The sequence below is a fragment of the Ischnura elegans genome, chromosome 2 (genome assembly GCF_921293095.1).
Source record: "Ischnura elegans chromosome 2, ioIscEleg1.1, whole genome shotgun sequence".
In the NCBI taxonomy this organism is placed as follows: domain Eukaryota; kingdom Metazoa; phylum Arthropoda; class Insecta; order Odonata; family Coenagrionidae; genus Ischnura; species Ischnura elegans.
The window spans coordinates 62,176,923-62,204,758 of NC_060247.1; the positions used below are offsets into that span (position 1 = coordinate 62,176,923).

At 38.6% G+C, this 27,836-nt stretch overlaps 1 protein-coding gene across 1 annotated transcript; it reads right to left on the minus strand.

The window, feature by feature from the left end:
- Window positions 1-4,349: 4,349 nt before the first annotated feature.
- LOC124153832 lies at window positions 4,350-22,668 on the minus strand. The gene is made up of 9 exons (XM_046527211.1): window positions 22,476-22,668; window positions 22,038-22,152; window positions 21,572-21,814; window positions 19,220-19,622; window positions 14,302-14,439; window positions 13,877-13,951; window positions 12,814-12,985; window positions 6,629-6,788; window positions 4,350-5,660 (listed from the first exon to the last, which is right to left on the minus strand). Exons 2-9 carry the CDS (start codon window positions 22,098-22,100, stop codon window positions 5,403-5,405), a joined length of 1,512 nt encoding a protein of 503 aa, XP_046383167.1. The 5' UTR covers window positions 22,101-22,152; window positions 22,476-22,668; the 3' UTR covers window positions 4,350-5,402.
- Window positions 22,669-27,836: the final 5,168 nt, after the last annotated feature.

Below are 27,836 nucleotides of genomic sequence, written 5' to 3' on the forward strand. Positions count from 1 at the left end.
GTGGTGGGTTGCATTACGACAGACGATATCTCGTAAACGCTTACAGATAGGTCAAAACAAACAAAATCGGTCCTTTAAGTGCTTTACTGTTACGTTTAACACATGGATAGCTCTTTTTCAGCCCCAAAAAATTCAATTGAGGGTCCTCGGTACTTGGGGCATGGGTTGCCGTTATTTTAAAGTAACCAAATTTTATCAAGTGAATATAAACCTCATTTGGATCATTTTGAGACTAGGAAAACATAACTTTTCTCAATTTTGAAAAATGAGGGCCGGCCTACCCCACAGTAGCTACTGCTGATTAGACTACACTTCTATCGGGATGTCTGAAGCTACTATCTTTCTGCTAACAAAGGAATAGCTTTTCTTCCCTTCATAAATCCTGCAAACCATTGAAACTACAAATGGACGCTGGCTGAAGGCTAGTGACAGGTTCACTGAACCTTACGAGCCAAAGGAATTGAAATAACTACCTCTTCATAGCCTAGTTCAGATAGCATTCATTCATTAAGGCAACTTCTAAATGATTTTAAAAAATCAGATGGAAATGTAAACTAGATTCTGATTGAAACAAACACTAAAGGTAGGGGAAAGTTGGCCACTTTGAGACCGAGAGCATATTTAGCTTTGGAGTTGTGTGACAGGTCTTATTATCTTTTGGGAATACAGTAGACTCTCCTTAATACGAACAACGTTATTACGAAGTTCTCGTTATTACGAAGCGAATCGTTGGTCCAGACGAAAAGGCATATGCTTGCTATAGTAAAAGAAACGTTATTGCGAAATTTTCGTTTTTACGAAATTACGAACCTCAGTCCCGGTCCCGGCGGCTATAAAATAAACCTTATTACGAAGTTCCCCGTGTAAGCAACGGCATTTAGGTGCATATTCACTACGCTGAGTTATAATAATCGCGCCGCGTTTAAGTTCTTCTCGTGAAACGCGCCCAAGAGCGTCAATTATGGCTCTTTCTTCAGTGTACACGCAACATCATGTAATAAGTTTCATTCCTGTGGAGCCATGGTGACTCACTTGTAACCGCTCGTAAATTGGACGTACAGTAAGTCCTCTTCCTACGCGCATTCGATTTACGAATTTTCAGAGATACGAGCATTCAAATTTCGAATTTGGCGCCTTTCAATTTGGCCGATGCTTCGCGGTTTGGCTTGGCGTAGAGGAACTGTCACTTTGGGCACAATCTGAACAAAGTATCATTGAATCCGGTGTGAATTTAGGAACTGTTCAGCGTTTCGCCTGTTCATCCTTACCGCGAGTAGTGATTTTTTCGGTTCCGGCTGCGTCGCACGCCCAGCTAGATCAGTTCGTAATATCGTGAGCTAGAGCACGATTGTGATTCAGTGTTGCATTTTGTAGGATGACCGTATTTCTCATGATGCAATTTCATACAGTCCGGCCGGCGAAAGTAGCCCGATGACGGCACAATAGGAGAGGCGGATAACCCTACGCCAGCACGGTTTACAGTCAATCGCTGCCCAACAAAACCCTCGCCTTGTCTCTCAACGTTGTCAACTGCATAAGGTGCACCGAAATATGGCTGATCATCAAAAAAATCCTTTCTTCGAATCGCCAAAACAAGTGATTCTTCGTCTGGGTCCATCACGCGCGGCGTCCCTTCCGCATCCTTTCTTCGTGGAACCCTTTGTAGGCGTTTCACTTTCTTAGATGGCAACCCTGCCCCTACCCCGACCTAGACCATTCTGTGTGTCATCGGACAACCCTCAGCGGCCGTGCTGTAGGTTTATCAACTTAGGAACAACGTCTTGGAACGCAACCAGTGCGTATATCGCACTTACTGTATTCGGGAAGATATCAACCCTCGATTGCGTCGTGCCGCATTCTTCTGCTGAGAAACTGGAATGAATTTTCCTGTTTAAACAAATTCCCGCGTAATTTAATCGTGTTTATTAAATACGGTTTTTTTAGATGATTCCTAAAAGAAACGTTGATACGAACTTCGTTATTACGAACCTCCGGTGTTTCGGTCCCGCTAACTTCGTAATAACGAGAGTCTACTGTAGCATTAAACTTGTTTTGAATCATGCTTCCACTTTATTTATGGCTACCATCACCCTATTGTAGATTGATGTACTTTTATTGTTTTTACAGTGCAAAAGTTAAAATACTGGTGTTTTTCCTTGTCATTTACCTCTCAGTTAAGGTGAATATTTTGATTTTTCATAGTAAAGCATTAAAGAATGTTTCAAATGTGACATTTCAATATTTTTAAATTAACTTCATCACTCTTGAAACAAGTTGTATGCAATCAAAACAATCAAAGGCTGCACATTGGGCCACAACGAGACAGATTTCAGGTATCTCAATGTGGCCCATGGAATCATCTGTATTTATAGTTCAATCCCTAAAGATAAAAGCTAATAAATAAAACAAAAAAACATTACTAAACTTGAAAAAATTCTTATTGCTGATTCGCCCTATTGAAGTAGTAACTAACTAATCTTTTCCTACCTGAAAATTTGCAGAAATTGATAAGCTTCTTATAAAGGTGACTTTTGCACCATCCAGGCAAACCAATAACCATTTATCAAGTAGCTCGTTGTGTTGTTACTGCTTACGAAAAAGCTATGACTCCCACTGACATTAAGGCTCTTACACGAAAATAAAGAAAATGATAGAATTACAAATGAAAGTAATTTTTGTTTTCCTCTTCTCTCATTTGTATCATTGATTAGAATGATTTTGCAAAAACCTTCACCAATTGGTGATGATTTTTCCATTCCTTATATATGTTTGCTGTTAACTAAAATTGATAACTTTAAAATCAAGTATTATAACCTTGACACAAGTATTTTAAATGTAAAAGAGGTTTATTTAAAATATAAACTTCCTTTATAAGTAAAATTTACAATAAATATAGCTATTAAAATGTATTATTCTAATGTTAATTACCATGTCTCATTGTGGCCTGACATTGGTCCACAATGAGACGCAAGGATGTTTGTAAAATAACTTAAAAGCCAGTCAAATTTACATTACATCATCGTAAGCAGAGAAGAAATTGTAGACAATAGTGAAGTTATCAGCTGACAAGATACATAGTAATAATACAATTTATCAATAGGAAAAAATAAAAAAATTATAAAGGGAATAATGTCTCTTTGAGGCCCACTCTCCCCTACATAGGGTTGTACCAAAAGTAAGGTTCCCATGTTTTTTTACAAATACAAAACTTTTTTTATTGATATTAATTTTCACATCCTTGAAAAGCTCACACTTTTGCTTATTTTTCAACATAGTCTCCATTTTTTTCAAAACACTTTAAAAGACAATGCTCCAGCTTTTCTATCCCTAAGCTGAAGAAGTCTCCCACCAACCCGTTGAGGAAGTGTGTGACCTCAGCTCGGACTTCATCGCTGCAGAGTTTCGTTTCAGGGATATAATGCAATACCCACGCTTCATCTCCAGTGACGATAGAGACCAACAACTTCTCCTTTTTGCCCCCTTCCCCCAAAAATTGTTGAAGAAATTAGCGATCACAGTCAAGGCATTGCTGCATGTGTCCGTCGGTCAGCATATGGGGGACCCAGCAAGCACACATCTTGCAATAACCCAATGTTTCTGTTAAAGTTCTTTGAATTGTGCCGTGGGAAGCTTCACGTTCAACAAGTTCACGGACAATGACCCTCCGATCTTTGAGCAGCTCACTGTTGATCTTCTGGACAATCCAAAACCAGCAGTCTCCACTCTGTTCTTCATCATGAACTTCCGTGCGACCCTCAGCAAAAGCCCTGCAACATTTGCGGACTTGCTGAAAAGACATGCACTCTTCACCATAAAGTTCAGTCAGTTGCTGATGAATCTCCAAGGGCGGTAACTTCCTTGCAAGGAAAAATCGGATTACTGCTCAATCCTCACACTTGGCAGGAACGGGGATCATCACTTTCATTTTTGACGGTTGCTAAGCCAATAATGAGCAACAAGGTGAATCGTGGACTGGCGGACTCAAGAGTAGGGGAACCACCGTGCACGGCAATGTTGTGGGATTTAGCCTAGCACCTTCGCTCAACATTGTAGCTCATTGGGAACCTTATTTTTGGTACAACCCTCATATAATAACAGAGTACTAATCACAGAAAACTCATTCAATAAAAATAAACAGTATGTATGTGGAAGAAGCAATTATAGTTAGAATGATATCCACAGAGCGGAAAAATTTGTAGTCAATGAAATATAAGATTTTCTGACACCAAAAGTATTGAGAGAAACATTTGGTTATTTCACGGACATCCATCACGGCCATTTCAAGAGGTAATACTCATTAATTGTATGTATTACTTGGAGAATAATTGAGAAGGTAACTATGAAAAATATACACTTGTATTCTTCCAATTTTTATTATCTTAGTTTTTTTCTTTGGCACTTTCACAGTTTCAAGCACCTTTACACTCAAGCAATTATGAAATAAGTGGCAATTAAATCCATAGAATTTGATATAAAGGAACACACTCTAAGATTTTCTATATCTGAATATTTTTGGAAAATGCATTCATAGTACATATTGTTCCCATTAGATATCTCAGGTTATCTCCTGGGTACTCTCAGATAAATAATTTAAAAATTCATTAAATGATTCCATAATTAAAAGAAGAAATGGACCTGCCAGCATTCTTCTATAATAAGCAGTTTTCTTAAGTATCAACCCTTTCTCTCTGAACAATATAAAGATTACAAATAATTTTGATTCAAGGATATTTCTATCAAAGTTTTATCATAATATGTTTGAATAAAACATCATGGTACATGTTTACGACACATTTTTACATCCTGAATGGAGGAAAAGATGGCGAAAATTAATGAATCAACTTTGTAGTATGTACTACAAAGCCAGCAAATGTGTATAAGTCATAGAAATGCAGCACCAACAACTTCATTATATTTTAGCCTACCGTCAGCGAAAGGGTTGGCTACCATAAAAATATTTTACAGCAAATTATTAAATTACAATGCCATTCACAGCGGTGATATGCCTTGAGAGTTAGCTTTCATATAATGTCATAAAAAATAACAATTTAAAAAGGTTCAACACCAAGAGAATATAACAGTAAAAGTTTTCAGAATAAGACTGATGGATTTTTCTGCATTAAAAAAAGACCATCAGAATAGTCAACAACACACAGTAACACGCACATAATTCAATTACCATCTCTTTCTTGGCCATTCCAATTGGATTTGAAACACTGAATTACTCAGAGAAACAATCATTCTGTTAGAAGAGCATACTACATAACAAGAGCATAGACACAAACATCACATAACGTCACATCTTACCTTTTTTTAACCCAAAGACATGATTCCAGTTTTTTAAGTATTCTATCCACCAGCAACTTCCGACTTCAAACAATTTCAAATGCATCTTTTCACTTTTACGTCCTTTCCTTCATAACCAAAATTTCATCCTCATCTTGACAAGGAATCCTCTCTTCCCCATATGTTGACGCCATGGGAACTGGTGGATGTGGATCACCAACTCGAGATTCCTCCTCCAGCTTTCCAGAATTGTTCCTACCACTTGAACACAACTGTGTAGCACTTTCACATCCTTCTCCTTCCACTAATGATTCTGTTAACTGAATGAAAGGAGCCTCACCTTTCCACATACAGTATAGATGAGAGCGATTCTCCTGATCAACGAAGAAAATATTTTCAAATTAATCACATCCAGGAATAAAAGTTTATAAAATATAGATTTTTACAAATATACAATGGTACACAAATATGCTAGAATTTTGTAAATGAATAATTTCATGCAAAAATTATGCATTCAGAGTACATTTTTAAGCATATACACATTACTACAGTAAGTTCTAATTTGAAATTAGATAACTTGCTAGTAAAATCACTATTCTTTGAAGATATTGCTAAAGGCAGAGGCACACTCAGAATGCTTGCTATGGAGAGATAGATAATGAGAAAGAGTTGACTGAAAAATAGAATCTTTGCTAAGCAACTTCCATTTCAACAAAATTTTCTTCCATATCAACTTCAAAGCAACATTTACTACTACAAGGTAATTATTTACAAAATAAACGTAATATATATTTTTTTACTTCCAGATAAGTATGCATTCATTAATACCAAACACAAATATTTCACTTTCCGTGGAGTATAACCTGAAAATTTTTCGATAGACCTCCTATAGCGATCACCTATTTTATTCATTTATTTTTTTATTTATTTATCTCAATTACCCCTGAAAACAGCACAATGTGGCCTTTACATCGGGAGTTTAAACAACAACAGACAATCACACACACCCATGTCCTGGAAGGGGAAACCTATCCAGGCGGGACTCAAACCTGCGAACTTGGGTATGGTAGGCAGGGACTTATCCCCACCGCCACCGAGGCTGACAACCTATAACAAGTTAGCACTATAAAGAGTGATTTTGCAGGGATCTTTAGCATTTCATTTGAATATATGAAATCCGAAATTTGAGATTCCTGCTTTCATTATTCACTACATTCATCATTCCAAGTTTTGTTTTTTCTAACTTTTGAAAAATCTTTGATCCAGCTTGGGTTTAGATACTTGAAGTTGACTACGATTAGTAAAGAAAAGGAGGTTTCCACTATTAAGATATAATACTCACAGAGCCACCATCAGATCCAGAACCCACTGATCGACTATAGGCAGATGAATCTGTTGAAGAGCTGCTTTTTCTAGAGAGACCACCACTTTCTGTTGAGGCAGATTGTGTCCATCCAGAAGAGGTGCCAAGATTTCCACTAGCACCATCACCTTCACACCATCTGCACCATGCACAGGCTAAAGAATTAGGGTCATGTGTGCTTCATTATGCATACCAGTAAAACTGTATATACTACTGGGTACACGCTCGTGCAAAAGTACTCGCAGATGAATTTGGTGGTGTTCCCTTGACAATAGTAAAATTTACTAAAAACTTACCCTCCCGTAAAATTTGCAAGGCAACATCCAATATGTTGACAATGGTTTTGAAAGTGGACACTACAAAATGAGCAGGTCATGACAGGATGAAAGAGAAGGCAAAGTGAGGAATGTGAAGGTAAGCCGTCCAGTAGGAATGGAATGGAAGTGAGTCAGCCCAAGCATAGTATGTAACAGCTAACATCATCACTTAGTTATCTAGGATAAGCGCAACCTTCTTTGTCCTCCTGTACTGAGTAAACATCATACCAGTTTTTTTGAAAAGGCTCCTCATGAACACCGAAATTTGCTGCAAGAATTTTTTCCCAACTAAACTGGCAAAATCACAATCTAGATCTTTTCACCAACAGGAAAAACAGTCAATGATCAAATAACTAGGCTTTGAGTGACTAACAATTATCATGATCGTTGGCAATGTGACAAGAAAGACGTGAAGGGAGGAAAAATCTGCAGCCGATTTAAAAAATACAATCATTTGCCTTTGGGCTATTAAGAGCTCAAATTTTCAAATTAAAATGTTAAAATGAAATACAGTGAAACCTCGATATAACGACACCCCACGGTGCACTAATAAACACTCGCTATAGCGAATTGTCGCTTTACAGGAGGTGGAGCAAATAATAGCCAATATACCTGTTGCGAACAGATATACAGGAACAGGAGTGGTGCGGCGACAGATAAACATCTATCCGATAAACGTAAGCATAAATCCAGACGAAAGGCGATGTTTTTTTGCATCACTAAATTTCCTTACTCAAATAACGACTAACTATTCAAACAATTTATAAGCGCCGCACTGAATAAAAATCATGCAAAGCATTGTTTCGTCATCATTATATTTATCGAACGACAGTTTACCACATAAATTTGAGACTGAGCACTCCATTAACTTCATTTCTAACAGATCGCTAGAAATTACAGAGGTTAAGGAGTCTTCATGAAAGTCTTCCGGCGGTAAAACCCTCGCTATGGCGAGAGCCAACACCGAAAGGGTCTCGTAAAACGAATTTTTTAACACGCTTATTATAGCGTCAATTGACGGTGCATCAGCTATCTCTCGTAATAGCGGGGGTGCCGCTATAGCCCGTACTCGCTTTAACGAGGTTCCACTGTACATACTTTTGGCTAATTTTTAAGGATATATGAAAATCAAATGGATCGACCGAGTTAGTAACGAGGAAGTCCTAAGAAGGGTAGGAGAGAAGAGAAGCCTCATGAAAACCTTAATGAGAAGACGGAACAACCTTATAGGCCACATCTTTAGACATGATGGCCTGATGAAGACAATCATCGAAGGACAAGTGGAAGGCAAGAATGGAAAAGGAAGACCCCGAACAAAATATATGGAACAAGTAAAGAGAGATGTGAAAGAGAAGAAATACGTAGGTGTGAAAAGATTAGCTGATAGGAGAACTGAGTGGAGAGCTGCGTCAAACCAATCCTAGGATTGTTGACCAGTGATGATGATGATGATATAATATCCAATACATTAATGTAGTAACCAAGTTAAATAAATTTATCATAAACAATACTAACTTTTTGAAAAACCCAAAAATTTAACCCTCCATATGTATGTACTAGTCACTTAGACTATTTCCTTTTGACTGGACATCTCCTGGCCACTTGCTATATATTCTTATTTATTCATTAATCATTAATATACTTATTTCGGTAGCTCTCAAAGTAGTATTAATGACTAGATAATCAAGTCTTAGAATGATGCGATTTACATGTACCCACAAAATACTCCTGGGCCAACCTCCAGCTTCCTCCATCACATCTTCCTTCAAAACCGTTGCCAATGCATTGGAATTTATTCAGCAAACTTGATGTCCTTAAAGCAAGCCCCATCGTATCCATCCATAAATATAGCGGAAACTCGTTTCAGAGAGAACGGCATATAGCAAGAATCACGTTACAATGAGAAGTTGGCAAAAGTATCTGTTCCCAGCTGTACATAATTAGTTAACTTATGAGCAGGGATTACCTGTTGAACTGATGATGGCAGAAATATAACTCCAAAAACAAGTGCATGATATTTATTTCAGCGGCCACTAAATCAAACACGTAACTGCAGGGATTAAATCACTGGACACAACTGAACAGAATAACTAACCGGCTTAGAAGGCAAGAAGTCTCTACAAAAGATGAGCAGCATTATGGCTGCATAGCTTTGTGTGGGGGGCGACTCGTCTACATCCCCAGCAGCCTGTCATCGATCTGGGTCAATTTCAAGAGCTCACCAAGGCTGTATGCTGGACTAATTGACTCCGCTCCTGCACTCGGATCATCGACGCAGTGCCGTAGCTGCATTAGCTTCATGTTTATTGTTTTCAAGTTTTCTAATTGGTATGATTGCACTGATCACAGAACAGCATCCCCCTATGACTGCCTCTCAAACAACTTTGTACAGTGGAACTCTTTGGCACAGTATTTGAAACATGGTTTCTGCCATGAACAGTGATTTGATGCACCATTCCAATACCGGGCACTCCCAGATCTGTGATGTCACATTGCGCAACACACAGCCACCGATGCATGTTTTTCGGAAACATGTGCAAATAATTGTTTTCCAATATTTCATAAGCAAAATTATACACAAATACGCACTCTCTTATAATTTCAGGAATTATTTCTCTGTAGAATTGCACAGATATGAAATAAAAGCAGTTTATACATATTGTAGCGTACCGTACAGAAAGTAATTTTTTTTATTATATGCCGAATGGGCATTTTTCGTATTTGCTCACGTTAGAGTGACGACTCGAGCAGGGGATAGTCATGGAGCCGGACATAGCGTCCTGCGATGTGTGTATGCGTGAGTGGGAATGAGTCAGGTGTGTGGTGGCCGGTGTGTTGGCCCCAGTTATCTAGGACCAGCTAGTGACCCACTTATTTCCGGCCCCAGTGGAATCACCCTCCCTCCCCGCAAACCATTCCACCTGTGATTTTTCCCCTCCCGAAGGGTATAAATGCCCGTGAAAGGAATGCATCGAGAGCATGATTGACTTGACGACTAAGGGGAAAGTATTGATGTGCGTGATCGCCATCAAAGCTGGAAGCGGAGTATTTTTGGTGGCCAACGCTGGCATCAGCCCGGACGAGTTATGGCAGTGTCCCACGCCCGGTGCGAGAGGAGTTACCTCGGTGCCGTGGATCATCTGATCCACAACATTGTGCTACAAATCATTCCTCCGTTCCAGCCGCAACAGAAAACTGTAAGAAAGTCGCAGTCGCGACTCTTATATCATCTGTTTAAGGTCAGACGACCGTTCATTTCCCCTAATCAGAAGGGAGAAATTGTTTTCTCCAAGACCATAGTGTATCGCGTCCTTTCAAATAACTTTAAGAAGTGCTCAGAAAAGCCAAGTTCAAAAAAACTTTATCCCAGGATACAAGTCGATAGTGGCCCAAATAATTCACATTAGATTTTTTTTGTAACTTGTACTATTTTGGAGGGTGGGAAGCATCACGTTCTCATCATCGTCATTATTTTTTTGTTGCGAAGTGGGGTCATTTCAATCATATCATTCTCATTAGGGTATTATTCTTTTTGTTTTGTTTTGTGAAAAATGTAACAATTCATGAAGGGTAAAATATATTTTGTATGTTTAAGAGTCGGGACGATCGTGATTATCTCCCTCCAAACCACGTATGTGATGACGTGCTCTGTCACAATATGAATATGGGAATTTAGGGGCTTCTAGCTTGATCTTCAGATATGATGGCCACTTGATAAAGAGAGCAATTTATCATGGATTATGAACAATCATTAAACCGAGCTTCCACAGCACCTATGCCCATGACTGTGTTTGCTTTTACAAGGTATTTCCTTACACCTCAAAGGAGAATTTCATCAACTAAAGTTTAAACCAAAGAGGCTGCATAAAATTCTTTTGGCTGCCATTTTTCTACAGCAGTACAGAGGGTAACCTATACTGCAAGCATTGGAGGAAACTTCATTTTCTCAGATGGAGTTAAGTATCTTCATAAGGACAAAATAAAATTGGATATGTAATGCATACTTGAGTCAATAATTTAGTATACCAAATAACTTGAAATGACAGTTACTCCATTGTTATAATTATTGCCTAAGTTTGTACTATAAAACAAAAAATGTGCTACTTTTCAGATATTTTAGGGAAAATAAAAGTTACAAAATCCTTCATTTCATGTATGGAGCATATTCCGCTTAATAAATATCCTTGGTTAAAAGAATTTGAAGCCAGAAGCTGTCATAATAAAGAAGCCACAATTTTTTTCATTGAGTTGACAAATTGCATTATTTTTAATTTTGTAATTTTCCAAGTCAAATACCTCTGGTAAGCAGCTGTTAAAAATACTGAAATTAACACAAAATCAATATTTATCCACATAATTGGTAGTTTTGTCACATGATTCAAGATGTCAATCGAGTTAAATGGACTATAGTTTCAATTAGCGGGGGCAGGCGAAACTTACAAGAGAAGACCACATACTTTGCTCCGCCTTTTTCAATACCACCTTTTTATGGCATTTGGAATGGTGAATGCATCTCGGAACTGGTAGTGGCTCCATTGAATGGGGCTTAGTTCGCCATTAATTAATTAATAATCATTCAGTACTTTAAACATGCCTGATGTAATTATATAATAACTCCTTCTCTATTAGATGGGCCAGTTGGTGTAGTGGTTAACATCCTTGACTGTCACCATGGGGTCAGGATTTGCGGCTAGATGGTGGCAATATATTTTACTGCCTTCATTTTCATCGTATGGCCACTAGGTAAAATTTAAATTTAATTGAAGTAAGCATAGGCAAAAGGGGAAATTTAATCATCATAATGGCATTTACATTTTTAAGCAGTGTCATTTCAAACTCGCATATATGAAGAATACACTAGAAAGGGTTGGTGAGCATCAGAACGTTAATTTTTTGTACTGCTTACACAGGGAGCGGCAACATAACTTCCTTTTCTAAAATGGGCGCCATTCAGTCATTTGATGTTGTAGAGGAGCGCCAGTGGTCTCGTTTGAGAGGTGTGACTATAAATTTTTGTTTCTGCAGAATTTAATCGCCATCATGCATCGTTAAGTTGGCTCACACTTCAAGAGGATAGGTGGCTGTTTTGAAGGAACACTTCCATGAGCGCTTCATCACAACTAGGGGCGATTAGGAGTAGCCGGCCCTCTCTACCGATTTGGCCCCTTGTGATTTTTTTCAATGGAATTTTTTGATATCTCATGTTTATGTACAAAGTCCAAGGACCCTGCAAGCTTCAAATACCAACATTTGGGATGAATTTGCCAGCATACCCCCTGATATGCCGGTAACAGCAATGACAAATGCCAGAAATATGGTTTACTCATTGTCTAGAGAATGGGGGACATCAATCTGCCTGGCCTAGTCTTCAAAATTGTGTGAATGAGAACTTTAGATATATGCCTACATTATAAAAATCAAGTAAAAAGTTTCTGATCGATAAAATGGGATTTAAGTTTTGAAAGTTAAGGAAATTATGTTGCCCCACCCTGTACTAATCAACTTCCACATTAAAAATGAAAACGACAACTTGCAGGAGCACATGGCATTAAAGGCTTGTAGGGAGTAGCAATATGCATGAAGATTTAATAAAGAAGAACACAAAACGAATATATATATGGTCTCCTCTTGTTGGAGATTTACTATGATTGTGAAAATAATGTAACTTATAAAAATACATAAACCCATTTAGTAAAGCTATGTAGACCTTCAAAATGGCTGAAACATGGTCAAAACCTAGGTTAAAAACATTAAAAATTACGCTAATCATTAAAAAACTGATAAAACTATGCTATGCCGTGATTGAGGTCCCATTAGCTTATGAATCAAAGAAACTGAAAGACTTACGGTTGAAGTCCAGGTAAATTAAGAACTCCAGGTATTACTCTACTACTGGACCCTGGATGCAGTAAATTTGATGCATAGCTTTGTGAACCAGAGAGGATTCTAGCAGTTTCTTCCTCAACAGATGTTGGTGTGTCATCTACGCTAGGAGAGCATTTTGTGCTTGCAGGTGTACCTGATAATATGACAATAAGAAAAAATACTTTACTAAGAGAATGTTGATGGAATGATGGATACTTGCAAATGTCAAATAAGGAAGGAATGGCACATAAAATACTTCCATCCTTTCCAAAACCAGATCAAAAAGTAAAGGGAATAATTACTGTGAATTCATGCATACCTGAGTATGTATTAATTATTCTTTACACAAGAAATTAATCAAATACATAAGAGGACAATAATACATGACCTCTTTTTCCAGGGAGTAAGAGAGTCAAATTTTACAATTTTGCAAGTTTTGGGAAAAAGGTAGGCTTTAATTAAGAAATAAACAACCTTTAATTTAATGCCTCCTTCACCCTTCATCATGTTCTCAATCTGGTAAAGTCTCCCTCTCCTGATGAGTCTGTATCCAAAAGCTTGAATATCACATCTGGTGTCCCACAGGTTTCAATACTAGGCTCATTCATTTTCTCCTCTAATATCATGAACCTTCTAAAATGAGTACAGTGCTCCCAAATTATACCTCCTCTCCAAGAGAAATTCCCCCTACAAAAATTTTTCTGGCTTCAGAAATGGTTCTACATTTCATTAATACAATTCCACTGTTTTCCAATCACTGGAAGCTCTTTGCAATGCAAATGAATTGTTAAAAAATTAAGACTAAAGGCTTTTCGGCAAAAAATTGACTTCATAGTATGTTAGAATCACTAACTCATTTATGGCACACAAATTTTTTTCAGGCTGACATGAAGTAATGAAAAAGTCCTTAATTTCCTTCCTCTCCGACCATTCATGCAATTATACTTTGCCTTAATTTTTGAATTAATAAACCATGACCCAGACACATTTCATTACCTTTGCATTCATAAAACATATCCTGAGATAGATTATTTCATGTACTAACCAAGGCTTTCCAAACCCCAATCCCATGATGACTGCATATCTTTTTCATTGAGAGAGCAGCTTGTTAGAGTTACACCTAAAAGCGATAAAAATAGAATACATTAGAATAGATCTGACAAGGTAAAAAAATTAAAATCATTTGTGGCTCTCCACACATTTCTTGTCTTTAGTAGGCAGTTTTGCCTCAATTACAGCAGCCATGTCAAGTCAAAGAGAGTCATTAGGACAACTGTGAGGTTTTTATTGGAGAGCTTAGGGCAAAATACCTTTTTTTTAATCTCGCTATAATTTCTAAATTTCCAATAACCTTAAAAGATGTTTTCCACAAATCACTAATAGTGTGTTCATTGTGTATCATACATGAAAATTAGGGTATTATATTGAAAGTGGTTGTAATACAAATTAAACGTAGATCAAGATAAGTACCTGGAACGTGTTGACTAGGTTGATGGAGATGTGTCACATGGCAATTCGGGAGAGTGGAACCTGGTTGGCATGAAAGCAGATGTATCACACCTTGAAGGTCTTCCATGCTGGCAAATGAGGATCCATGCCAAATTGAATCTATGAAAACATAAAATAAATTAAATACCAACTTTACTGATGATTTTTTAAATTTGTTGCATCAAATACACAAAATGAATAACTCACTGTAAATAATCTAATATAAGAACAAGCATAAGAGTTTAAAGATTATTGTATTATTGCATGAATTATTAAATCATAAATCTCAATTAAAATTCTATTATTAAGATATCGATTACTATTGGATGAATGCCATTTCCAGTTGTAATTGATTGTTCATTTTTCTATATAATGTGTTGATAGATTTGAAGCTTCTTTTTATTTGGGGAGAATAAAAAGGTAAAAAAATAAACCAGTTGGTTCTTTCATCGTATTTTCATTAATATGCCACTATATTAGTAATAAGAATTTTAACCAAAGGAAATTCTAACAGGTTTTGGGCCCAGGAAACACTAAACATAGGGAAATATGTGGAAGAAGAGGCAACAGAGATATCAATACAACCAAACTTCGTCCGCAGGCAAAATTAAACACTATTGAAAAGGTAATCTTATTACATACATACATAAATGATTAATTTCTCAATTATTTCAGTGCCTATGAAACTGCAAACGAGAACTGGGAAGTGCTGAAGAATGTGTTCTCCAGCAGCAAAGTTCATTTATGCTTGAGATAGTTAACATGAGAAAGAGGGATGACATCACTGTGTATATTGGCCAAATTCAAGACCTGAATCGAAAGGTAGCGAAATGTGGCTTGGTATTTTATTACAGTGCACTGGCTTTCATTTATTTGATGGGCCTGCCAATGGATAAGTATGAGGAATTGAACAGGAGCTTGGAAAGACGGATCGAAGGATGTATGATGAATTGAAAGGAGAAAGGAAAAGTGATTCTGGAGGAAAAGAAATTGCAGTCCAGCAAGCAGCAGAAGGACTAAAGCTTTAAAAACAATGAAGAGGAATGCTGGGAGTAAATGACCCAAGACCAAGGGAAATCTTATGCCAGACCACAGGAAATCTGATCAAATGAAATCAAAGAAGACCTTTTGGAACTATAAACCTGGAGAGAAAGGCCACGCTTTCCATTACTGTCCGAGAAAGGCTTCTAAACAGTAAATGCCTCATCATGAAGATAAGATACCATAGTGAAAGTCATAATGCGTGAATACCGTATAAGCGCGTGTAAGAGGCGCACCTTTTTTCCCAGATATTGCAGCCGAAAATGGGCGTGCGCCTCTTACATAAACTTCATATCTTCCCCCCCTCCCCTTCACCGGTTGCAAGTTCAAGGGGAACTGAGTGGCCTTGGTTTTCAGCGTGAGTCAGTCATCTGAAACCCTAGGTCAAAATCAAGCGGCAGGCAGGGGAGTTTCTCCCTTAGTGACGTATTTTTAAAATTATCCTGTTTGAATTTCTTGCAAGCATCGCGCCGTCACGTCGGTACCCCAGAGGTGAACATTGAAAAGATCGCGCGGGATGATTCGCTCCGGAGCGCGCGCTAAATTTATTGCCACGAGTGGGCATCCCGCGGCATTTATACTGCATATAGTAATATTGGTGTCAAAACCTGCGGTTGAAAAAATTCGAACGAGTGTGCTCATTGTTGGACTTAATGGTGGATAGAAGAAATCGGAAATGCTTATAAGTGAAGAGCGCTGAAGGAGAGGTCGAGGGGAAGAGGGCTCCCTCCCCTCCGTATTTAAAGCTACGAGCGAAGGAGCAAGGGAAGAACACGTCCGATCTTGCATGTGACGTCGTTGCCTTTAAAGCGAAGGGGCAAAGGCGCAGCAATGTGATATACGCAGTTTGCGTTGCCGGAGTTTCCAGTCCGTCTCGTCTTGTTTGAATGCACTTATGCTACGCTTGTTTCTTCCGAAATTGTCCTGTTTGTTTATTTTTAATATTAGTAGCCTTGTTGTAATTATAAATATTTTGTGTCAAACAATTAGAGCTTAAAAAACTTAAATTCTGTCAGATATACGTCGCGTTAGGTCTAATTGTTTTTAGAACCTCTCGCGTGTCATACAATTGCTGAAAGATATCGAGATATCTTCGAGCTCAGAAGGTGACTCACGTAGCATTTGACCTCCAGAAACTCGGGGAATTGAACCTGGTAGACCGAAAAAGGTCAGTTGGTGGAATGGGGTAGGGATGAAACACGTTTCCATTGTTCCCCTGTAACTTGATATCTTCCTGTGGAGTCTCGGAAAGGAAAAAAACGGCAGAGGCATTAGCTGATGGAGAGCCGAGTGTAGTTCCGTTAGGCCCCTTGCACACACACCGATTTTGGACGGCCGGTAAAATATTGGCCGATATTTTACCGGCGAAGCGATGCTTGCACATACGCCGGATTTTTACCGGTCAAACGATACGTTGCTAAGTTTTTGAGCCAGCGTCGGCGATCCACAGTGATAATAGCCGGCAGCTAACCGGCATTTTGCCGGTGCCGGCGTGTGGTCGGTACGTGTGCAAGCTCCAATGCTCTCCCATTGTTCACTATTGGAATGCGGACGGCCGATGTTTTACCGGCCGTCCAAAATCGGTGCGTGTGCAAGGGGCCTTAAATCTACGACGTAGTTATTATCCTACGGCGCTGAGATTGCCCCGATTGTTGTTCAATCTCTTGGGAAAGCTCATGCCATTTGCCTGTCGTGTTTTGCCTTAAAATTTTCCACTGCTGCAATTCTATTGCAATAGTCCTGCGAGAGCTTTTAAACAAAATTGTTCGTGAGTAAGACAAGCAACGTAGAGCGATGGCGTATGCAAAGAGAGGATCGGAACTCTTTCTACTCCCTCTTATGCCGCCGCAGTTATCAAAATTTCCTCTTTCAAATAGTACTGAAAGAGGACATTTCGATAACTGTCGAAATTCCAGGCATACGTCTGCAACACCGCACGATAGGATAAAAAAAATGTCGCAAAATTTTTTTTCTTTATAGCTTAGGTCCTCAAAATAGGGGTGCGCCTCTTACACGTGTGCGCCTCTTACACAAGCTTATACGGTATATAGCCTTATGACCTCAAAAGTCTAATTTTAGTCAGTAAGAGAGTGTGTGGCTATTGGATTGTGGGGCATCTGATCATATGACGAATAGGAGGGACTTAATCAGAGACTCATTACCCATCAATGGAGAAGTCACAGTTGGGGATGGTGCTTCAATATTAATTATAGGAAAGTGATAAGTGCTCTGTCATATTGAATGAGGTGGTTGGGACATTGACTGCATGGAAGTTTTCTATGCCTCCAAGTTTACACGAAAATTTCATCTTCCAGGGTTTGCAGGAAGAAAATGGACAGAAAATTGTGGCATATGGTGGAGAGACAAGGATATTGAAGGTGATAATCTAATATTTAAGGTACATAGAGTTGGGCTTCTGTATTATGTCACAACTGAGAATGGAGTCACTGTTGTTCAGCTAAAGACAGAATTAGGAGGGTAGCAAAAGGCATCAAAAGTATCATTTTCAAATTGGCGTGACCGCTTGCAGGACCTCAATGACTCCTCTATGAATAAGGTGCTATATTTGGGAGCTGAAGGGAGGGGAGGGAAGGGAGAAATCCAAACTAATGCTTTGCAGGGGTATTGCCTACATGAAGTGATGTATGAGTGCAAGGAAAAATGAGAAGAATGAAATTCCCTGCAAGTGATGGAGAGAAAGCTAGAGGATTGCTTGAACATATGTACTTGGCTTTGTTGGGACTGATTTCACCGGAAACAATTGGTGTTTGTAAATATTATTGCACCTTCATTGATGAATACTTGCATTATTCTCAGGTCTTCCGTATGCAAAGGAAAGGAGATGAATCTTAGATGACTCACATTACTTTATAAAACTCACTTTACTACATAAAGTGAATGACCGTACAATATCTCGCAACGATCATCCACCTAGTACAAATGAATCACTATGGTGGTGTTCAGGAATGGGAGAGTTTCACCACAGGAACCATATCCCAGCCTCTCAACTGGAATAACCAAACTCACAAACACACTCATGTACACATGCAAGCAAAAAACGTTCCTTTGAGAGGGCTGAAGGAATCCAAACTAATGCTTCCTGTTCCACAACCCAGGATGCTTTGCAGGGCTGGAGAGACCCAGCTAAGAATGCCAAGTTGTGGGTAGATGTTCACACACAAGCATTTAGAAAACACTCACACACAGATGGCTTCAACACTCCAAGAGAAATTAGCTCTAAGAAGGTCAGATGAGGACAAGAACCGCATTGAATACATATTTCAGCAAATGAGATGGCCCTCCTCAGAAAGTTGAAAGGAAAAGCACCTCCAGCACTAAGTTGAAAGTGAAGAGGACATGAGGAATATCAAATTTAAATATCAAAGAGATTGGAGGGTGATAATAAAGGGGAACCAATGGAAAAGGGTTGAGGGTGGGGTTGGTACAGGAATGCAGGGCTAAAGAAGATAGGAGAGAGGCTTCCATGTAGGCTTCTGCAGATATTTTGACGGAAGGTAGAGATTCTTCCAGGTTTCCTCTGCATATATCCATTTTTCTGGACTATACATATTTTGCCAACCATCCAGTTGGCTACCTCAGGTCCACTGAAGAGGGAGGCTATTAGCACAACTGAAGGAGAGACAAATGGCCATAGGAGAGAGAGGAAAGGGGGTTATTGGCAGGAGGAGTGGGGGAAGATAAGTATGGGGGAAGGGCTGGAGGCTATTGGCAGGTGCTGGTGTGAGGGGTAAGAATAACGTGACAGGTGCATTGGTGGAAAAGGGTGGGGGAGAATTGTGATAAAAATTTAACCTCAGGTATGGCAGAGGGGGCTTACTATGGATAAAAATATACTTGCCAGGAGTGGTGGAGCCACTACGGTGGGATGTTTCTCTTGGTGGAGCATTGCAAGTGGCAGGAGTAACTAGGGGAAGAGGGTTTGGGAAGCCGCCAGGCATTGATGGAGAGAGTCTAGTGTTTTGAGAGCCTCCACTTTCCCAGGGCATTGACCACCGACGTGGACCAGTATCCCCAGCATCAGGTACTGAAGCACTTCGACCTTTGGGTGCCACCTCCTCCGACCACCTCCTTTGCTGACCAACTTGCATGGGTGCCAGGGATGGCCTACAACTGGGAAGAGGGCAGTCTTCTCTGGGCTCAGGTATGCCCCTTGTCATTTTCATGCTACGCAGGCACTCACAACAACTCAAACAGAACTGGTACTGCATATTTATGAAAGTTGAAAGACTAGCACAAGCAACCTGTAACAAAATATGGCATTAAGCTACCCTTTGCAAAGACTTGACACAAGACACAGCCAAGTTAGCCACTGAAATCGACTGTAATTGAAGAGTGCCCTCATTGTGCTATTCCAGGCACTCTACATAATCTAGTAATTTAAATGATTTCAGCAGTCATAAATGAACCATAAAATATAGGTATGCGACATTTTTTATTTATTTATTTTATTCATTTCACACACCACCGAAAACAGCACTGTTCTGCCTTTACATCGGGGTTGATAACATTTAATAATCACAAACATCCATGCCCTGGGAAAGGGTAACTTACCCAGGCGGGACTCGAACCTGCGACCTTCGGTTTGGCAGGCGAGGACTTTACCCCGCCGCCACCGAGGCCGGCTACAAACATAATTTATAAAAAATTACCAGGCATTAACAAATTTCCAGCAAAAAATGCTTTAAATTGTAGTGGATCAATGTCACATATATGCCCAAATGGGATAGGACAGCAAAAACTATCCTAGCCCTGTAGTCAAAGGAGATGGTCCCTTAAGTCCAAACCTAAAAAATGAAAGTGTGCCTTCTGCTGTATTTTCAAGAAAATACAAATTTTCTAGATATTTCACATAAGATGTGACAAACTTTCCAAGATTAGACTAAGTAATGACGTTGAATTGTTTTAGTAAAGCTAATGGGTTAATATATATCAAATATCTGCAAAACCACATTTTATGTGAAATCATGACAGAAAGTATATTAAATATTTTTATAGCTGTGAGCCTTTATGCCAATTTTTAGTGACATCAAGTGAATTCAAAGAATCCTGGTTAAAGTCCAAATCAGAGCATAATATTCTCTCTTTGTAATACTTTTACTCCTATGGAATTTGTCAGTGACACCATAATTTTCAACTGTGGGCTCATGGTACATCACAAATTTTAATTACAGTGAATCCTTAGCTCTAAGATCCTTAACGATTATATGCACATAGAGGGCAAATAATACTATATTTGCGGCAAAGTATTACACATGAGTATTTTGTCAGTATACTTGGTCATTTTCAAAAAATTTTTTACAACTGACAATAGAAGATAATGTAGGTACACAATAATACCAATCATCCACGTCGGCATTCAATCGGTGTCAGCATTCAGTTGAAGAAAGACATTTAAATACCTATAAAACTACAAGATCTAAGTTAGGTAAAGAAAACAATAAGAAAGGTAACAAAAAATAAGTATGCAAAATAAAATTGTAGAGGACGAGTATCCCTTTCCTTGGATGGTAAAAAAAAGGCAGTGAGCACCCACATGAATGCAAAGGGAAGTTATAAGAATAAGAGATCTTTGGGATGGATAATGGATTAAAAAACTGGGAAGTTGACAATTCAAGCATTCATTGAATAATTAAAAACACAGATGTTGCATAGGTGAAGGGAGGAAAGCAGGATAGCAAGATAGGAGAGAAAGATAATTAGTCATTTCGTCCAAATATCCAACACACATGGGATACGTGTCTAAAGATTAGAAGCTGCACCCACCCCTCTACTCCTTAATCAGGTGCATATCACAGTACTGTTTGAAATTGTACATGTGGTTTTGGCTGGACCATTATTTGTCAAGAAACTGAGAAGGGATTCTGTGAAAGCATGAGAGCCAAATTCTTCAATGAAATACACCTACAGACCCGTTTATTTACAAGTATAGTATTTCCTGAAAACTCAGCATAATGCAATACAACTCCAGTTTCCTAACAGTAGTTACTTCCCAGGTTTATGAAAGCAAATTGGTGGTTAACTAGCATGGAAAATAATTCATGAGAATAAAATCTCACATTCTCAAATAAAAAACATGATTCCATAATTTATTTGACAATAGATATTTTAGCATTGAGAATATCGATTTTTTTTAGTTTCAATCCCTCAGGAATTAGCTAAGAACTAGTGAAGAAGTCGATGTTAAACTTACATCACCAATTTCACACTTGGTGGCATCTTGGTTGTTAATCCTCAATGCAGATTCTTGAAGGGCAGCTATAATGCTACTTCTAACAGTTGCAGTAGTAGCAGCTGTAACTCTTGCCAGTTCATCCCACATGTTTCGGCAATGGGATGCCATAGGTGCAGCATGAACATGACCCTGTGAACTCCCAAGCAAAGACTGAAGACCTTGGGATAGTCTCGATCCAGCACTGCATAATCCATTAAGCATCTGAAACAAACGTTACATTTGATATTGATCGAACGCTATCTCCATAAGGACAATTATTTATCGAAACATTAGACAAAGCTTCACTCAAAATCTAAAGTCTGCTAAGTACTCACTCATTTAAAGTTGAGTGGCTATTTAATGACAAAGTCAAGAGTCTCCCGACTAATTTATTACGCTAAGGTAATGCTAAGTCATAAAATAAAAGTTCCATAAAGTCACTCACCTGCAAATATGACATCCACACGCTGATACAATCGGAAATATCCTTGGCTGATACCGAAGACATTTTATTTTACTGAGCTAAATAACACGGATCGTTTGAGCATCAACAAGTAAACCTGAGGATTCAAGAGGTAAAATAATGATTAGCTTCATTTATGGAGTAATTTGTTACTATTTGAAACGAATACTACTTCCTCGTGAAAAATAAGACGGAATTGGATCTCTAAAACTCTCGATTTTTAATAATTGAAAGACAAACTACGAGAAAAAAATCTGAGACACCCACACATATGCAGAAACTATCAATTATCGTGATATAATCACTGGGAGAAAATCAAAAATGCCCTCTTCCCAAATGGGGTAAATATAACTTACAATTCCTACAGCTTGTTTACCTGAGAAGTAATATACGTAGAGTAAAATTTCCATTTAAGCTTACCAACCAGATATCCAGTGAGTTCAACAAATATAGTATATTCGACAGCAAATAGATTGATGAAAAATATTGACTAGATGACTTTCCATACTCTTGAGAGTATTTTAAATCCTAATTTCCGTGTCCCTTCCCCATTTATCCTTACGATCCTTACACTCCCCAAAACAGCCCGAATCCTAGCGCCAAATCAGGCAACCGGCATGTTTTGGAAGTATGCAGAAGGCCATGCAGCGCGAGTTTCAAATTATCGTTTTGATGTTACAAAATTAAAAATGCGCGTTGTCTTCATTTTCTCAAGTATTCACCGTGTCGTATCTTTATATCAGAAAAGTATAAAATATTAGCCGGATTTCTGAAAGTCGCTTTCTTCGCTGAATGAAACCCGTGGTGAATACTCGAAAAATATAAGTACATGCTTCCACTATTTCCCAGGGTATTTTGTGGCGCTATCCGGAAGTGTGCTATCCTTACTACGTACGCCGAATTTATTAGGCGGCGTCCATTAATTACATGAGGTGATTTTGTGGTTTTTAATCCTTCTCATAGTGAGATATCGTGAGATTTGGCTCGACTCCCTCCCTCTGATCTCACGTGAGATTATTCACAATTCGTGTTTTCAGTGTAAACACGTTAATCTATGTTTCATTACATTGCAATAAAAAACAATTTGTTTAGTTATTTTTACTTAAATTAATTCAGAATAGTATTTTAGGCTACTAAGGTCGTATTCTAATGTTGGTATTTAATTAAGATAATTTTGGCACTTAAATAGATTTATGTGATTTTTAGTTTATTAAGAGTCAGCGTGCGTCTTTGGTACTTTAGTGAACGGGCTATCGCAACCTTATCCATAATTTGATGTAAGATAATAAATTACCATATGTATTCAAATATTTTTCATATATTGCTTCAATATAAGTAATAGGCGTTAAAAAAAGTCTTTTTTCTAAGGAATAATGTCATAAAATACATATTACAATTAATGAAAACGCATTCGAGAATTTCCACTAAAGGAATTTACGAAATGACAGTGGCCCAAGTCGTACAACATAACTTTTCTATTTTTCCTGCATTTATTCTATCAAGAAGGTCAATTTTCTCGCAAAAACTCGAAGGGCGGATAGAGCCCTGAGAAAAGCCCCGTAACTTATTTCAGGGGATGACAATAATGAGGTAGCAGGTCTAGATATCTCCAGTGGTAGGCAATTTGACTCAATTGATTGGAAATACCACTTCCAAAGATATTAAAATTCACAACTATCGGACAATCAATAAAAGACAAACAGGTAAAAATATTCTCCACGTTATTCTTTCTCTCTATTCCTTATTTTCCCAAATCCCCCATTTCTCGCATTTATTTCATAGGATATTATTTTCAACAAAACGGGATAAGTGTCAGAGTAGGTACTAGGTAAGATTTCCAAGCTTGTTCAGGATCTCCCATTGACAAGGATTAGATGACATATAAAGACAGATAACCGTTGAAATGAACAAGTTTTACTATTATTAGGTATTTCCTTTTATAACTACACGTGCGTTTATGAAATATTATGGTTATTCGCGCCTAATGATAAGGTTATCATGTAGTCATTAAAAATTTTTGAATAGCCAAAATATCAAAAACTAGAGATAGCAAAAAGAAAATATATCTTTTTTTAAATCATGCTGACCAAAGAGAATTCAATCTGAAAGTTGAGAAAATAAGAATTTTTTAAGGCAATAAAATAAATACTACCATAATAGTAGCTACGTTTCGTCAGAAAATATTTATTTTAGCAACAAAAGAACTAGTGCATATGGTACTTACCAAGCATCGTACTAAAATTTGGAAAAGCCTTATCTTCTGATGGATAAGCCTGAGACTACCACCAGTTCACAAGCGCAAACGCCATAAACACATGCAGACAAACTTTGCACCGAGAACATGCTAGCATATTTAAATGAAGATGATTGTCATAATAAAATTATCTGTGAGTAAGACCGTGATTCTTAATAATATTTCCATTTTGGCATATAATGAGAAAGGCTAAGGGCAACATAAAATATATGATACACAAAACTGACAACCCTCCCATCCCAAAAAGAAATACATGTTGGCATGTCACGTCGAGGGCTTGGAATTTTTATTGTCAGATCTCTAAAGAAGATACATTGCGTAGTATCATACGTCGTATATTAACCAAATAATTCGAAATGCGGTGTCAGCTACCAGTGGCGGATGCATATGGGGACACCCCCTTTGCGGGGCCGTCCGCGTTGCCGAACATTGCAGAACCACTTAAACGTTAAAACTTTTTTAAGCCATAAACTGGCATTTTCTTGTATATGTATGTAATCAGTCAAAATAGATTTTTCTTAAACATTGCATGTGACTTGATTATTTTTTTATTACGATAAAAGTAAAGGGGGCTCCAGATATCTTTTGCGCCCCATTGAGTTTTTCTGCAATTTTCACTGTTAAGTAAATTATTTTTCACTGTAAGTCTCATATTGTGAACTAGGAATACCTATTTGAATTAATTTGTTAGGAACGACAGAAAAAATCGTTTCCAACGAAAATTGAAAACACTGAAAAATGGGTCATCCGATTGGACCTGAGCGTTATGACGATGTTTCAACGGGAAGACAAAATCTTACGGCATATACTTTCATTGATAATATTTTTTGACCTCAAGGCAGACTATAGAAGTCGCGACCTTGTCGGGCGAGTTAACCTTAATCATCCCGATAGGAACTTGTCTGGACGATTGACTTCTTACGTCACTGGCCCGGAAAAAAGCCCTGTGACATTCTAAGAAATTTAAAAAGATTGGATATGCGTCGTGGTCGGTGAATCCCCCAAAATATCCGCGGATAAAAGGAGAAATAATTCCGGATTTTATCGTTGTGAAAGCTTGCGAATGTGAGGAATTCTATCAGAGAAGTGATTCGTCTTCACTCGGAAATCGAACACATGTCATCTAATTACGGTCCAAAAATATTATCGTTGGGGGCTTCTCCCATGATCTATCTGAGATTCTTCTTATACTGGAAAAGCAACTTGCTGAAAGAAAGTGGTGGGAATCAAATCCATGAATATTTACTTCGTTTCCTGACAGAAATCATGGATTTCATGAATGATTTGACTAAATGCAGTTACTACATATCCCTGAAGAAGCATTCCTCAACCGTGCAATCATCGCGATTCCCATAAATGATAGGAAAACCCCTTCGCAGTTTTCGTAATTCTATGATGTCAAAGGTTCAACAAATTTCCTGGTAAAACATGTATTTCCTAGGTTGATGAGGGGTGTGAAATCAAGGATTTTCCATTGGGTCAGGGGACACCACTACGTTCATCAGGCGATCATCTTAAAGGCCGTATCACACTAGCGACTGCGGCCGGCGCTGCGACTGGCCCGTCGACCAATCAGAGCGAGGCAGTCGACGCTGCGACTGCGACTCCGAAGCCGACTGGCTATTCTTCTGAGTTCAAACTTTATACTTTATACTTTTTTATTTTTTTTTAATTCTTCTGAGTCGCAGTCGCAGCCAATCAGAGAGCTCCATTTCAATCTCGCGCGCTTGCGGCAGACTTGTTTGTTTGTTTTGGTTACCGTAGCGAGGGAAGTTCAAGAAGGTTATAAGATAACGTTGAGATAATTTTGGATTTTTAAAGTGAAGATGGAAGCCCAGAATATTGGATATTGCACCCGAGTACACAGGTGAATGAAAATGAAGTACGTTTTAACATATTTTAAGAACATTTTCAACAATTGCTGCTCTCTATCTATTCTTTGGGCTTTCGTAAACAAACATGCCACAAGCAGAAACGTTCATACGTGCGCATGCGCGATCGTGGCGTCGGCCGCAATGTGTGATGGGGTGCAGTCGCAGCCGGAGCCGAAATCGCGGTCGCAGCGGCGGTCGCAGTCGCTAGTGTGATACGGCCTTTAGTCTTCCGCGAAACGCTTTTGATGCTGAATTAATGATATTAAAATTAAGTTTATCGCCCGCACTCGCATCATCATTTTCGTCGCACAACTCTCAATATATGCTATATATATTTTTTTCTTTTATCGAGTGACCTACGGGATCTGTGGTCCCATATTTTTTTAACTGTTAACATCGTTCGCATACGCTCTCAACCCGGGTGGGGTACTATGTAGAAAAGGGGAACTGGTTTTGTGGTAGCTAGAGTGTTGGCTTCCTATCCCGTAGGCTCGGGTTCAAATCCCGGCGCAAGCATAAATTTTCAGAGACTGCTCTATCCTTGAGTGAATATTGAGTGGAGGACATAACAAGGGCAACACTGCGTCCGTCAGATAGAACGTTAAGCCGTGGTCCCTTTGGCGACTATCGTCAAGAGCAGTCTAATACTGACGCCGGCTTTCTCTCCACCCTTCCCTCCTTTCCCATCCCTCATGGCGCAAATGACCTCAGCTGTCGGCTGCCTCCTACTAATACCATCCCATATCTATATAATAAAAGGCAGGAATCGAACCCAAGATATTCAGCATTGGCTAGCGATCGCTTGAACGCACCACCATCGAGTCTAAAAAATAGGAGGAAATTAGAGTGACTGATCTGAATGCTATACTTTCCAACGAAAAAAATATGTGCCGATGAATCACTTCAGATGTTAACTAACGATTTTTTTATATTTAAATAATAGAAATAGAGCTATAAAAAATCAAGTTTCCAAAAAATTATTTGGAAGAATGAAATAAATTGAGTGAGATCAATCGAAAGGAAAAATGATTGAGTTAATCAATGGTCGAAGGATCATTCGCATCTCCCGGTACACTTAGCGAGTGAGGTTATTTCATTCCAGGTATGGCTAAATGAAGGGGCGAGAAAAACTTCTAAATTTCTAACTTTTCTTGCCCGATCGTTTGTACATCATTAATGCCAATGAACTAATTGAAATACCATCCGACAAAACTTAGACCTTTTCTAAGATTACATACGAAGGGGAAGGGCACTTCAAGCAGGAAAATTTTATGCATAATAAGGAATTCCGAAAGAAAGCACGTCCGGTTGGTTGGATAAGCATAGATGGTGGGTGCCTTTAAGCTAGCACCGTGCCGAGTATCTATCCACCCTTTCTTCACGGATAAGATTAACTTAGCTGTAGGTTGTTTCCTCCGATGCCAGCCAATTTCCTACACAGTCAAGTATTTCTACGAATTAAAATTACTTTACCAGGCATGCACGAGCAAACAGCTAACGAACCTAAAATAAAAATGAAAGACCTCCCAGAGAGAATTATTCAAGGAATAACGGAGTAGGCCATTGGAGAATAGGGTAGTTTCCTTCATCAAAGAAAACGAAAGGCATTGATTGTGATTCGTTACCCACCATTAGTGTATTCATAATATTCAA